Source organism: Fistularia commersonii, chromosome 31 (genome assembly GCF_037954325.1).
Source record: "Fistularia commersonii isolate RoL2024-O1a breed Wild chromosome 31, RoL_Fcom_v1.0, whole genome shotgun sequence".
NCBI classification, from domain to species: Eukaryota; Metazoa; Chordata; class Actinopteri; order Syngnathiformes; family Fistulariidae; genus Fistularia; species Fistularia commersonii.
In genome coordinates this window covers 11,307,554-11,322,784 of record NC_141314.1, presented here as the reverse complement: position 1 = coordinate 11,322,784, position 15,231 = coordinate 11,307,554, and the positions used below count along the sequence as shown (strand labels likewise).

At 44.3% G+C, this 15,231-nt stretch overlaps 2 protein-coding genes across 4 annotated transcripts; both read right to left on the bottom strand.

Annotated features, from left to right (window-relative positions):
- Nucleotides 1–2,071: 2,071 nt before the first annotated feature.
- On the bottom strand, nt 2,072–8,628 carry xiap (X-linked inhibitor of apoptosis). Of its 3 annotated transcripts, XM_086178814.1 has the most exons (9): nt 8,448–8,588; nt 7,780–7,833; nt 7,615–7,671; nt 6,974–7,246; nt 6,339–6,894; nt 6,114–6,213; nt 5,904–5,982; nt 4,676–4,715; nt 2,072–2,861 (listed from the first exon to the last, which is right to left on the bottom strand). In XM_086178814.1, exons 2-9 carry the CDS (start codon nt 7,786–7,788, stop codon nt 2,668–2,670), a joined length of 1,308 nt encoding a protein of 435 aa, XP_086034940.1. In that variant the 5' UTR covers nt 7,789–7,833; nt 8,448–8,588; the 3' UTR covers nt 2,072–2,667. The 3 variants fall into 3 exon arrangements, with proteins under 3 accessions (XP_086034940.1, XP_086034942.1, XP_086034941.1); XM_086178816.1 differs by lacking the exon at nt 7,615–7,671 and having other exon boundaries at nt 6,974–7,230; nt 8,448–8,628; XM_086178815.1 differs by lacking the exon at nt 7,615–7,671.
- Nucleotides 8,629–9,773: 1,145 nt separating this feature from the next.
- Nucleotides 9,774–14,678, bottom strand: psmd10 (proteasome 26S subunit, non-ATPase 10). Its single transcript, XM_086178697.1, has 5 exons — nt 14,451–14,678; nt 14,269–14,367; nt 13,362–13,508; nt 11,099–11,265; nt 9,774–10,228 (listed from the first exon to the last, which is right to left on the bottom strand). The coding sequence occupies exons 1-5, from the start codon at nt 14,562–14,564 to the stop codon at nt 10,075–10,077; spliced, it is 681 nt and encodes a 226-aa protein (XP_086034823.1). The 5' UTR covers nt 14,565–14,678; the 3' UTR covers nt 9,774–10,074.
- Between the last annotated feature and the right edge of the window lie 553 nt (nt 14,679–15,231).

Here is a 15,231-nt window from a genome sequence, read left to right as displayed (position 1 = left end):
ACATTACATTACATTACATTACATTACATTGCATTACATTTGGCAGACGCTTTTATCCAAAGCGACTTACAATAGAGGACATAAGGACTGCAAATAACACTTGCAAATACAAGATGCACGGGAAATATACAGAACAGTAAGCTTGGGTTAGTGAGTTTTTTTTGTTTTTTTTTTGACAAAGACGTGCACAAACGTACACATACACACACACACTGTATAGCCTAACTTGGTGCCTAACCTGATCTGGGGCAGCTCAAGCATCAGCGCAGTAAATAGTCCTGAAAGAGAAAAGTTTTAACCTGTTTCAAGAAGGTTGAGAGATGATGCTAGTCTTGTTGCTTCCAGAAGTTTGTTCCACCACTGAGGTAGTAGAATTGAGAACACTTTTGCCTGAGATCGCTTAGAGCGAGCAAAAGGTACTGCTAGTACTGCAAACACTCTTCAAGCTTTGTTTTAGCTGCATTATTCAATGATTTAACTCCTCTTTGCGCTGAAACAAAACCTCAAGTTAATTAAATGGAATCATCTTCTTCTCCTTTCGGCTTTTCCCTTCAGGTGTCGCCACAGCGAATCAACCTTCTCCATCTAACCCTATTCTCTGGATTCTCCTCTCACACCAACTACCTTCATATCCTCTCTCACTATGTCCATAAATCTTCTCTTTGGTCTTCTTCTAGACCTCTTGCCTGGCAGCTCCAATTCCAGCATCCGTCTACCAATATATTCTCTATCCCTCCTCTGTCCATGACCCAACCATCTCAGTCTGGCTTCTCTGACCTTCCCTCCAAAACATCTAACACGTGCTGTTCCTCTGATGGACTCCTTCCTGATCCTCTCCATCCTGGTCACTCCCAAAGAGAACCTCAGCATCTTCTTCTCTGCAACCTCTAGTTCTGCCTGCTGTCTTTTGGTCATTGTAACTGTTTCGAGGCCGTATAGCATCGCTGGTCTCATCACTGTCTAATAATTATGATTTAATCATTTGAATTGAATTCCTTACTCGACACGGGGGGTTGGATTCAAAGATTTAAAGTCTTTATTTTCATATGTACAGTCTGGGACCCTGTGTCACTGTACATTGTGCCGTCCACAGTGAAGCCAGATAGGTAGCAAATAAATAAATCAATAATGAGAATACTACATGTCGATGGCTGGAATGCAAAACCTCCTATCTGCAAATTTTTCGATTTTGGGTTTTTGCATTGAATGTTGAGAAATGGGAGGGCTTCACATTTTCAGTCTATCTGCAAGATAATCCCACCCTTTCTTTTGACATAAATGTCACATGACAAAACTCCTATGTGCACAATGAAGCAGAAAAAAATAGGAAAAAAAAAACACTTATCTGCATTGTCAGAGGTAAAATACATGCTATGTATTTTTTAATCATAACACAGTCTGTGAACAATAGAATATTATTGAATATCTTTAACAAAGACCATACTAATCAAATGAAACTTTTTTTCATTTCCTGAAAAAAAGTGTTTTTTCAGATAGATTTTGCATTCCAGCCATCGATATGAAGCACGTAATTATTCACCCTTGTGGACATTGTTAAAAACTGTTATTTGAAAGGTGGGTCAAAACAGTCTCCACTTCCACAGCATTTTCATCACATTTACGCCGGATGCATTCACTCACAGCCTTGTTCGGCATCTTGCCCAAGGACACCTAGGCGTGCAGGAGCTGGGTGTTGAAATACAAACCTTCTGGTTAGAGGGACGCCTGCTCTTCTGATACAACTCCCCCAAAATTAAGAGTAACAAAAAAAAAAAAAAGACATGGCACTGTCCACCTGACAAACCGCAGGCAAGTCATTTTTTCCACAAAAATACGCTCATAGAACAACATTCTTAATCCAAACACCGTTGAGATCCAAACCGAATATCTCCTGTGATCCGATTTTTAAAAAGAGCTGACTCGAGTCTTTTAAACTCCATTCAAACTTTTGCAAAGTTGGAAACCGCATAATAAACAGGAGGCAATTCAAATGAGGGTTTCTGATGACTGAAACCGACCAGTGTGGTCAGAAAATACAAACAACTCAGTAATCAAGACCAAAGGCATAGACTTCCCATTTGGTAAAATTTATTTACTCAAGAACTGATTGCTCTATGGAATTAAACTTATTTACACACCATACATCTTGAGTTCAGGTTCAAAAGTGGAGTTTGTTGTGTCGATTGTGTCTTTATGGTTTTTCTGGTATACTGGACCTCTTTGCAAAGAAACAAAATCAATACACTCTGAGGAGAAGCAGGAAAAAAAGTCAAAACAAAAGGGAACAAGACAAAACTGTTGACAGAAAGACATTAGGTTCTTAAACAGATATTACATCCCATACTCACAAGTGAACTGTGCCTAATATATAGACGATCATAGCAGAATGAGTACACAAACCCGCAAGAAGGCACTTATGGCATGGAAATGTGTAGATTTCCATAAAATGTATGACTAATAAAATAAATGTCAGCCCATCTCCACGTACGCAACCAATTGTCATCTCAGTGAAAGTGAAAATACTTTCTTGCATTTACTTGATTAGATTCTCATACATACGGCATGTCCCTTGGTTATAGTACAGGTTATCTACAAATAATATTAAAATAGCAATGTTCAAATGAGTGCGAAAGCAGCGTTGAAAGTTTAACATCGTCTGTGGTTTCCTTAGGTGACGTAAGTCTTGACTTTCTGTGTTATGGCCCCGCAGCAGATCGGACACTTGACGAGTGTTTCCGAACACTCCCTGCACGTGGCAAGGTGACCGCACGGGATGAAAACAATGCAAATGTCTCTGTCCATGCATACTTTACACTGTTTTTCCCTCTGCAGCTTCCATAGTTTCTTCAACGGGTCCTCATCTGGAAGAGAGGAACGAAACACGTGTTTTAATGGTCGACCGCTAGTCTGGTTCGGGCTGTCAACCAGGGCTCTATATCATGGAGCGCCTTCATCACATTCAAGGTCTCTAAGTGATATTGCTCATCACAATTCTCTATAATTTACGGCGCACATCGAGCTGTCGTTCAATGCATGTCTTTGAGTGTCAGTACAGGCGGTGCGATCGAGCAGCAGCTAAATCTTTTCTCGAGAGGGAGCAACAACATGCCTTTAACCCCAAATCTACACAAGTAGTAACACTGTCACATTGTCAATAAGCACATTGAGTTTGTGCTGTATATTTTTTAAAGCAGTGTCAGCCACATCACACATCCACAATGAATATCATGAATAGCAAAACAGTTATGACAGACAGGTGTCATGACACATTTGTTTCTTAAAAAAAAAAAACCAAAAAAAAAAACAGTTTATATACCCCGCATATGTGTCAATGAAATGGAATATCACAGCCACATTTGCATCACTTAAATGTACTGCTGTATAACACTGCTCCTGCCCTTTGTCCAGCTCCACAGAAATGATATCATTTCATGAGCGGTTTATCATCAAATTATTCCAAAAGGGATGAAGCACTTGTGTATCCCAGGACCGTCGCAAGCTTAGACAAGCAACAATCGTACAAACTGGTGGCCTCTTAAGCTGGAAATTGTATCTCTCTCTCTCTCCTTGCCATCTACCAAGACGTGGTCGATCAAGGTGTGCCAGAACTCTGTCCTTCACCAGCTCAAATCAGCTCCGCTTCCTGATGTTCTACACCCCCAATCCCTTCACCACTCATTTAGACTGCACATCCACCTCATTCGTTTCCTTCCCCTGCTCCTTCTCCCTTGAAAATTCCCCGTCAATGCCGGGTTTTCTGAACCGTTCTTTCTCAACACGCCCTAAAAATCTCATCGGGCCAATTCTTATCTTGCAGATGAGCTTCCTGTGCGTGACAACTCTTCGTCACACCTCCTCATGACTCACTCTCTGTCCAAGGAAAACTCAACGTCTGCCCAGGGAGCTCCACCTCACTGCTCTCCACGCGTCAGATGATGATCTATCCTAGTCTTCATACTCGGCGTACCCATTCCGACAATCGTCTCAGCCTCCAGAGAGCTGATTTGGTCAGCACATTCCTTCTTTTGAGTTCACCCCCATATCTAGAGTCTTCTGTGATGGAGCTACCGAGGTAAATGAAAGAAAAAACCTGTTTCATAATCCCGTCTTTTGCTTTCAGGTTACATCTTGGGAGTTTCTTCTGTCTTTGAAATAATCACACGTTCTGTCTTCTTGCGGTTTGTGGATAATCCTTTCTTCTCACTCTGATACAACCACATCAAGGCGTCTCTGAAGGTCCTCTGCTGATTCTGCCAGTGACACACGTAGACATCCTTCTGCATTTGCACTCATCTCTCAGTTATGGCTCTCATTCCTGGTGCCTCAACAACTTCCAAACTGTTCTTTTCCAATCCCAGGTGTGATCCTACTCCAAGATCTCTGGAGCAAATTCTATAACTTTCTTTTATACTTTATAAACACACACACTCACACACTCTGTGCTGGAGGAGGGAATGGCCATTTGATAAATGGGACACACCATGGGACTCGTGCTCTGAGCTATTGGTGAATGCAACATCTCTCAAATCTCTCACCAAAAGGAGGAACTATCGATACACGCAAGTATTAGTCACTTCCAGTTGATTTTCATTTCGACTGGTGTCCATTTTATCTCTTGGCACAGGAGAATTTGTCATTTTTAAATGCTCTGGTCAAATAGAATGTGAATGTTTACCATTTCTATCTGCTGTAAATCCGTTCTGATGACTTGAAACCTGAAACAAATGGAGTTGTAGTTATTTGTCAGAACAGCAAAAGCAGTCATGGCATCACTTCTAATATCTCTGACACAGTTCTCTCAGTCGCTGTTGAGACAGTAACTGGGCTCCCTACATTACTTGTAATGGACGTTATCAATAAGTATGTAAAAAATTACAAGTTAATATGACAGATATTAAAAGTCCTTGACACGTCAAAAAAAAAGCTAACACAGTGATTTCACCTTTGGGGGGGAAAAGGAGTCATTTTTCTTGCAGTATAAAATCAAATGTTCCACTCATGAATGTTCTGATTTTAAACAGGACTACAGAGGTCTTGGTGTACACTAACTGGTGAATATCATGGTAAAAAACTCTTGATAAGATGGGGGGAAATTAGACTTCCAACTTGTTAATTTTTTTTTTACATTTTTTTCATCTTGGTGAAAAGAACAACACAAAAACACTATGCATGGTATTAACTTCAGACCTCTGTTAAATCGTCAAAAAATTGCAAATTAACAGAATCTGCTCTTTAGAAACTGCACCTACAACAACCAAAGGGACTCACGTAGGAAAACACTTGCTTAAAAATCAGCAAGAGTTACCAAAGAATTAGAAGACATTAAAAGAATGAATGGATAATAAAATGAGCTTACATGTGTGTATTATATTTGAATGCGTCTCTTGCTTGGACCCCATTAACACCTGGTATTTACGAATATTCAATATCTGAGCGTTGTATCTGAATCGAACGTGCAATATGAATGACGGGAAAGCGAGCAACTGGTTCAGATCACCTACACAGGGAGACTTGTCAACACTGCCACCCGGCAGAGCCAGGTGGAATGGCAATCCAAGTGGCATTTTGATAGTGCACGAACTCGGATAGCTGAGAACGCATTCTCATATCGAGAGCTTTCGTGATTGGAATTTCCATTCTGGTGAGAAGTTCTGAGTGCTTTGAATACCTGAAGCTGATTTGTCGCCTTGCCCTACAAAAGACAGCTTTGTGACACTCCCTGACACCCTGACGAGTCTTAACTATTGTGCATTTCGTGCTGTCCCCAGCAGACACCAGATGGAAAGAGAAATATTGATGTCAAAAAGCAATGTGAGCGAGTTACAATTCCATCATGTTGTGATTCAGACATTTTGATGCAAGGTGTCAATATGATCTAAGAGACGGTGGAACAGAACACTTACAGCTTTGTTTCGTTGGGGGCCTCGTAACTGGATGGTGTTAATAAACTCTTGTCCTTTTTCTGCAAGCAAAAACCCGCATCTAATCAAAGAAAAAAAAAAAAAAAAAAATCAAGTTTGGTTATCAAACAAGTCAGAAACACAGTGAGGAGAAACTAACAGATACTCCTGTTTGACAATGTCACAGAAGGTCAACTTGATGGTTGTTTTTACCCAGGGTAGTGTTTGGCGTGCTCCTCCCACGGGTCTTCTTCAGGTTTCCACCCTCTCAGTCCTCCACCGCAGTGGAAACACAAGACCTTGTCTTCCGTACCTACGAGGAAGCACAGAATATAGACAATTGAGCATTGACAAGAAGATGTCAGTCTACCGATACAAATGCCACACTTGAGTCTTCTCTCACTCCAAAGCGTGGACCACGTATACAGCGTGTTCTACCTGTGCTGTAGAAACCAGCCATCGCCAGCCGCTCGTGGTCAACGGGGTGCCGGATACTTGCAAAGCTACCGAGCCGGTCTTCAAAACTTCCCATGAAGACGCCGGTGTTTGCGGATGGTTGGCCGCCACAATCATCCACCTGTATGCCTCCCTGGGATGGGATGTTGCCCACATCGTGGCCCAGGATGAAGAAACAGTATGGAAAGTGCTTGGAATGTTCCTCCCAGGGCGTGTCCCCTGCTTCCCATCCACTCAGCATGCCACCACAGCAAAAACACTGCACGCGGTCACCCTGCCCCAAGTAGTAGAGGCCAGCCTGGGCCAGGTCGCTGGGCCGCACAGGAGCATTGGATGGCCAAGCGGAGAAGGTCTGAAACCTGGTTTCCTCACTCCTCATGTGAGGGGCCATTGGGTAAGTGGACTCATCAACCACCTCTCCTGTTCTCAAACGATATTCCATGTCTTCTGCTTCTTCATTGTATATCGTGCCGTTCGTTAGTGTCGTATCAACACGGGGAGGGTGGATGCAGCTGAGAAACCTGCACGATGGGGAAACCTAGAAAATGAAAACCTGTTATATAGTTACAGGCACAGAATGAAAATGAGAAATCCCATCACGTTTGGTTTAGACCTACAGCCTTGTGCCTTTCAACAGGTGTGTCTCCCCTGCACCAATTTTCCACCGTCTTATTGCAGCTGAAGCAGCGGACACGGTCGGCATAGCCCGTAAAGTAAAAGCCAGCCCGGGCCAGCCTTTCCGCAGACACTTGCTGCGCCAGAGAGGAACCACGGAAAGACTCAAGGCGACTGTTCATTAGGGAGAAATCGACGGAATGATCTGTCTCCAAGTCGCTGTCAGCCATGATAGCACAAGGAAGACTTCTGAATAGACCTGAAAGACACAATGTCTGCAAATAAAACAAAAAAAAAGACGAAAGATTGAATGTAATGCATTACAAAAAGAAACAAAAGTGGATTAGAAAAGGATACATGAATGTCTCAGATAATGTCTCTTGAGACTTTTACAAGCATTAAACATAACAGCCATGTAGCTCTTGGCCAGTAAATTTCATTGGGTAAAAACAGAGATTGTGAATAAAGTGAACTTGAAAGAATAACGTTTTAAATTGACTAGAAATGATTAGATACGCTTCTGTGTTTGTGAAGGGGAAGCATCTGAGAGAGTTATTATGGCTGTAAGAGGCCAGCAACTTTACAGTGTCTTGTCATAGGGGTTTCAGGGAAGGGAGGGTTGAGCGCTGCAAAGGCGGATCACCTGCAAGCTCGACAGGTTCAGGACAGGGTGTACCACTTTGGAATCCATCCACACACACTTTGCCAGGCAGGACGAATGTCAATTGTCCCATGCAATGCGCAGGACATCATACCAAGTGATTAGCATGTTGTTTGAGTAAGAAACATGGGAATGTTTGTCACTGACCTGTTGCATGGATCTGTTTTCTTGAGAGGACGGCGTGCAGGATTTCTTTCGCAACTGTAACGTGCAAAGAGAAAACAAAGCCTACGATGAGAAGAGTAGCGAATAACCTCTTCAGTTTAGATAACACGCAGGGAGCCTGGTCCTGCGGCCAGATGCACAGGATTGCGATCTTTGACCGGACAACATTGAGACACAATCATCGTCAGCTGAGTTTGGGGGGGGGGGGGGGGGGGGGGGGGACCACCTCCGGCACGACAGATGGAAGGGATTTAAAGCCGAACCTCGGATTTATTTTTACTCTTACAGCTCTTCTGGAAAGACCATAGCGGGGCTCCAGCCAGCTCCAGAAACATCAGCCAGCTTCACGTAGTAAACAAAAAACGAGTGCGTTGCACTCCGCTTGACATGTGACAGCCCGCCAAAGTAGACACCACAATCTACTCAAAGTGGTTAGAAAGACGTACAAGTAAATAAAAGTGGCCTCTGGATATGTGTTGTCGCGCTGTTTTGACTCCGAGAGCTGGTCGAACGCCAGAGAGGTGGCCAATGTTATGGAGGCGTCACAGAACGTCCATGCTAGCTCCTAGCGTTAGCTACCTGTTAGCTTAGCCACTAGCTTAGCCGGCGCTCCGGCGGACATCTTGGCCGGTGGGCCCTCGGTTAATTACCTTCAGGCGTCCGCTCCTCCTCGGCCCGCTGTCATGGCCATCGGCTGGGCCGCGTCGCAAAACCGGCGTCCAGACTTTGAGGAGGAACTCAGGTCACTCGGCGTGACCTCGCCTTCATGCGGAAGCGGAAGCGGGGGACTGGAACGCCCTTCGCCTTTCCGGTAGGCCACCTTGTGACGTCACGAGATGACGCCAGATAACGGTTCGGGTCGTGACGTTACTGTGAGCCGGCGGTGGAACGGACGCTTCATAACACTGTATCCCATGTTGGATTTTCAGCTAAAGTGTCATTTTCTGTTTGTTTTTTTGCGTACAAGCATCCCGTCTCCTCCGTGCGCGCAGGGCCTTGACCTGGGATGACCTCCAGGGTCCTGGGCCATCACGTCACAGGTTCCCAGCAGACATGGCCTGATCTTCTGCGTCGGTCCTGCTATTTCTCTCATAAATATTGAAGCTATTATTGTATCTTGTTCTTCAGAGCATGGCATCATCGTGCCCGTCTCTATTACTTTATCTTTCGGCCCTTCTAACCCAACTGGTTAAGCTAGAAGCCCACATGCACTGAGTTGAGATCCACCCAAGGTTCCTGCACAGTAAAATGCAGCGTTTCTTCGCCACTATAGCCAAAAGCCTTTGCTGCCGGGGCAACATCAAATTTCTGTCCATCATCTGAAAAGTGTGGCTCAGACCTGCTCGACATGGAAAGTCTCGTAAGACGACTTGTGATCGAAATAAAATCGGACTTTTCGAATATGTGAAAGCTGCTTAGAGCGGTCAACTCGTCAAACGGCTGAACTGCTAAGTTTACATTTCCACATCTTTCATTCACCGCCCTTGATTGTGCTGTTTTGTATGTATTCTCGTTACGTCCTTACTAAACTAACTTTCCCACACCTTGTCACACAATCTGGCTTCCCTGCAGAGAGCAAACAAGCGTTTCCTTATGCAGGGACACACCTTTCCTTACCATGCATATCCCAGTGAACGTTTTGGATCCTTGTGCTCTGCTTTTCTTCTGTATGTTCTGCGGCCGCTGTTTCGGGATCACTTTAAATATCCATTTGAGAAACCTGTAGTTTATATCGCAATCTGCCTCTATGTTCGTCTTTTTCACCAAATATCCGCTTTCAAAGCCGAGGGGGCACGGAGAGATACCGAACTTGATAAAACTCTTTCTTCCTTAAAGATCTTGATCACTGAAAAACAACCCAAGCTCTTCAATCTGTTTTTTTTTCCACAAAAACGTAATTTAGAGATAGCCTTGTACGGTGTTTGTGGAATGTCAAAACACCCGTGAGTTAAAGATCACATTTTCAACCCCTGAAAAATATCTCAAATATAATTTTATTACAACACTCAACACTGACTTCTATTTAAACACGTAGTTTGGACGTCACCGAGAATTGGCTGCAGCGTTAAGACGAGACGGCACTTAGTGCAAAAAGTGTTTTTGGTCAGACGTACGGGTCTGCGCAGTTTCCCCCCCGGCCCCGAAGCCGAAACGGACGCTGAGCAAACCCGCTTTCCTCGCGGACCCCGTCTTATCTGGCACAGGAGCGCAGAGGGGCCTTCGAGCTCCCGGCGTCCGAGCCGGCGGCGCCGTGGGCTTGAGCCGCGGCGTCGCCGATCATCCCTCCACGAGGCGGCGAAGTATGCCGCCCAGACCGCCCTTGGCTATCTGGAGGGGCGTCTTCTCCTCCTTGTTCTCGATGTAGATGCTCGCTCCGTGTTCCACCAGCAGCTTGGCAGCCTCGACGCGCTCCTCGTCACACGCCAGGTGGCTGGTGACACACACGCACAGCAGACCATTGTGTTTACAACTGAAATCGACAAATAAACCTCTTACATTTCTGATTCATCTGTCAGTGGGTGATTGTGGAGGTCATTCACGGCGAAGACCGGCAGGGCCGAAGCTCTAGGTGACGTATCCACAGGTGTGAACGCAAAACGACACAAACAACGGGAGGAAACTGATCAGCATTTTTGTGTGACGATGGAGCGGCGAGGTTTTTCCTTCATCTGCCTTCTGCAGTTTGCTTCCAAGACGTCCTCTCCTTTGGAGCGCCTCCCTTCATCTGCCTCCATCTAACCCTCTCCTCTCACACATCTACCTTCCTGTCCTCCTCCCCTTCGTCCAGAAACCTCCTCTCTGGAGACATGTCTGCTCCACACGGAAGGTTCTCAGTCAAGCAGGTCATGGTGAATTCTTCATCTTTCGACAAAAACTCCTCTTTCTCTTGAGCTCCCGTCCGGCAGCTCCAACTTCAGCATCCTTCTCCCCAGGCCTTCTCCAACCCTCTCCTGTCCATGTCCGAACCATCTCGGTGTGACTTTATCTCCAGAACATCTACCACGTGCCGTCCCTCTGATGGACTCCTTCCCGATCCTCTCCATCCTCCTCACTCCCAAAGAGGAACCTCCACATCTTCATCTCTGCTGCTTCCTGTCTCCTCAGCGTCTGCAGAGCAGACACCATGGCTGCTCTCACCTCCATCATCTTCTCCGCCTTTCCCATCATTGACCCCTGACCCCATTCCAACCTGCTTGCACATGGTTCTTCCCCACTGCAACAGACCATTGCTGACCCTCGGTACTGAAAATCCCCCCCCCCCCCCCCCCCCACACACACACACACGCACACAGGTACGTACAGGGGTGTGTTTCCCTGTGAGTCTTGGATGTTGGTGGAGGCGTTCTGCTTGAGGAGCAGCTGGATGAGTCTGTAGTTGCCTTTGGCAGAGGCTCTGTGAAGGGGCGTGGACTCCAGCCTGTCCGTGGCGTTGGGATCAGCTCCGTTTTCAAGTAGCAGCCGAGCGATCTGGAGGAAGAGAAGCACTTTACCGGCCGTTCACCCATTTCTGCTTTCACTGTCACCCGCAGTGTCTGGGCAGCGTGTTTTCAGACGATGCTGTGACCATTCTGTCAAAGAAACCCAACACTGGCATGGGAAATTCTGCACCCAGTTTAGGAGGGTCAGACTGAAACGCTACCTTACTTTCACACTTCTTCATTTGGCCATGAAATGAGTATTAAAAGAGAAATCTAAAAAATTTCCATTTCCTGATTCAGTGTGAAGATTTCCAGTTTGACTGCAGACCATACAAACGGAACACTTGAAGGTTTACATGATAACATCCTTGGGATGTTTCTGATTGTGTTTTTCTGCCTTTCAAATGAATATTTACACACACACACACACACATATATATATATATTTACACATATATATATATATATATATATATATATATATATATATATACATATATATACAATTTTGAGAGGATGGATAAGGACAGTGTCTGTGAGTTGGTTAACATACAGTAGTCATACAAGATTTAATTGTTTTTCAGAAAACCATCCACTATATGAAAATATCATTACATAACATTTAAAAATCCTTCCTGCCTGTCGCCATCAAACGGTGTAACTCGGCTCAGACACACTGGACACATGATGTGCAAACATTTTCTTGTGTGCAAAAAGCTCTGTTAAATATTAAGTGCAAAAACCCAGAATTAAATATGCACATACCTAAATTTCCAGTCTATAAGCCACAACTTTTTCCTCCCACTTTGAAGACTGCTGCTTAAACAACGATGCAGGTCATTTATGGACTCTTTTGGGCAAACGAGCCTCACGCCGCCAAAACATTTGGCCTGGTCACATCAGACCGATGAAATGAGCGTGAAACTAGGAGGCCGTTCGATTCTGACAGCGAAGAAGACGACTTGAACGGTTTTAGTGCGCAGGAGGAAGACCGAGGTAGCCATCAGCTGGAGGACAAAGCGGGGATAGAAAATGGATGGATTGTCTTATTTATTATTCATCTTTTTCATCAGCCGTGTTACAGCCGCGGTTTGGAAAAAAAGCATGTCCAGTAAGTATTTGTGGATGGTACCGGTGTGGATTTAATTGAAAGTTTAAAAAAATGTTTGCACGTAAATACCTCATGTTACAACGTGGACACCTGCGGCTTATAGACAAGTGCGGCCTTTATATGTACACCTAGATTTATTTTGTTATTTTTAGCTGGTGCGGCTTATATTCAGCCTCACCAGGTATAAACCTCCTCTTATTTTTTGTGTGAGTTTTATGTGTTATTTATTTCTATCTGTTCTCTGTGAGCCACTGAAACAAAGAGCAAGTTCTCCAACTTTGGGGATCAAAAAAGTATTCTGATTATAAGGATCAAATTAGGAAAAAAAGAGACATGCCTTGAATTGGAGGCTAAAAAAGTTGAAGGACACGAGTCAGATGAAAGCAGGGATGTAAAGGAGCTCCACTGAACGCCACAGGTCTTTCCTACCTGAAGCTATCAGACTTTTTAATTCCTCTTCCTTCAGCCGAAGGGAATATTCAAATCTTTGTACTTCTTAAGACCTTAAAACACTTTATAGCCTTAACTTTGACACTTTATATTTTATTCGTATTTCTTACTCTCCCTCCTTCCTATTATTATCTATTATTGTTATGTTTTACTTGAAACCCTGGCACAACAATTTCCTTCGGGATAAATAAAGTTGTTCTTATTCTTATTCTTATTATTCTTATTTAACTAGAGCCTGGAAGAAGAGGAAATGACCCGAGCGACCAACTAATAACACAGAATTAACACCGCAGCAGATTGTGTTCCATGCAGGAAGAATAAACACAAGTATGAAACAGTTGGGTTGGAAACGGTCCGGTTTACGGACGACGACGATAACAGTAAGAATAAAAATAACAATAACGGTGTAATCATGCAAAGTGGTTGGAGCACTGAAGAGGCGATGGGAAGCTGTGACGTCACACAATAGTTGTGATGTCACAAAGGGGAGGGGATGGTTTTTATGCATCCGCTTGTGTTTTTGTCAAAGGTTTTTCAGAAAAAAACATCAATTTTACACATGTTTGGGAGAACAGCGAGCTCACCTCATATCTGTCCTTGGAGGCAGCGTAGTGCAGAGGAGTGCAGCCGTTCTGATTGACTGAATTCAGCTGCGCCCCTTTGGAGATCAGCGCTCTCACTATGTCCTCTCTGCCCGCAGACGCAGCGATGTGAAGCGGCGTCCAAGACGCCTGGTAAACAACACGCCGCACGTTAACGCCTCACATTCAAGAGCAGACTGGATGATACATGGATGACCTAAATCGAGATTGTGACATCGGTATGCATCCGAAAGACCCAAATAAACCTGCGATAAAAACATTTCTAGCGCCTCCTCAGGGAAATACATTGTTATATGCTGTGGATTTATTTTTATGGATGCATTTGAAGAATTTAAGACAAAATGACTGGGCAAATAATCAGCCGGTGATTATGAATTGATGTCTTACAGGGTGGTGACTCAATAGAAAACGTCCATGACTGGAGATGACCAAATATTTAAATCACATTAATAATTTTGAAAGTAATGGATCGGTGTCCCAGAAAGCATGACTATTTTCAGAGCAAAAACAAGTCCCTCCCTGAACACAATGTTTTCCTGTCAGCTATACTGCATTCCAAGAGAGGTTATCAATACGCCTGCACGAACAGCCCAGAGGGACATGATGCAATTCTGTCACAGTGGACATAGTGCACAATTATTTATATACTTTGGTTTCCACGGAAATGACAAAGAAAGACATTTTTGGATAATACCCATCGAATGATACTCATTTTACTTGGTTGCATGAATTGCAAACACAGAGTAAGAAACTGTTGCAGAGTCCTGGGCTGCAAATGAGCACTTCAGGGCAAATAAACCATCTAAGCACCGATGCTCGATGATAAAAACGAGCAGCCCGACTTTGCTAAGAAAACACTTCCTAACCATCACGTCATAGAAAGGCTCACATCATCTTGCAGGTTGACTTCGACTCCCATATCCAGCAGAAACTCCACAATGTTGGTGTGGCCGGCGGAACAAGCCCAGTGCAGGGCGGTCCGGCGGTCCTGGAGATGCAAACCATTCGGGGAGTCAACGACGGAACGGGGTTTTCAAAAAGGGATTTGAAAGCGCAGCCCTGCAGACTCACCTGGTCCCTTTTGCATGCAAGGGTTTTATCTGCCAGGACGCACTGCCGCAGACTGTCGAACTGGCCCGTGTACGCCAAATTACACACTTCAACGTTTGACACGGATCCGTCCATGTCTATCCAACTCAAAATAGCTTTTGAAATGTGGTTGAAACAATATCGAGGGGGTTTTCGATGCGCCTCTCGAGTTTTGAACGAGCGAAGTAATGACTTGAGAAATTGTCTCCGCTTCCGCTGAGGTCAAACTTTATTTCATAATAAAGTGTTTGCGCCGCAGAATCAGGTGGAAATTATGAATGAAGGCGGCGTTTCTCCAGGAAAAAAGGCTCTCACATGTTCCTTTTCCACTGATATGAAATAAACAAGACTTAAATTGTGATTTAGGAGCCTGAAACGTCGTAGAAAATGCAATCGAAATATCGGGTGTTTTATTTTGAAAGGAATCCCGGTCGCTTGGCGGAAGAACTTCATAAATGACTTCTAAAGCGCCTCGATCGCTAACTAGTGGCTGATCAAGGTATCGATTAGGAACGTCTACATTTCTTCTTTTAATGCTTCATTCAACCGTTGAGCAAAGGATAAATATCGAAGGCGAGTCATCGTTTCGAGTTGTAAACCAGACTATGACGTCATGATTGACACCTGAGGAGGGACTTGTTTTAGGCCGTTGCTGGTTATCAAGGGAAAAACTGACATCTAATCCATTTGAATTGACTATATTAACAAGTTGATGAATAATTTGTGGATGAAATGACTTCCATTCTACAGTTGGAGACATGAG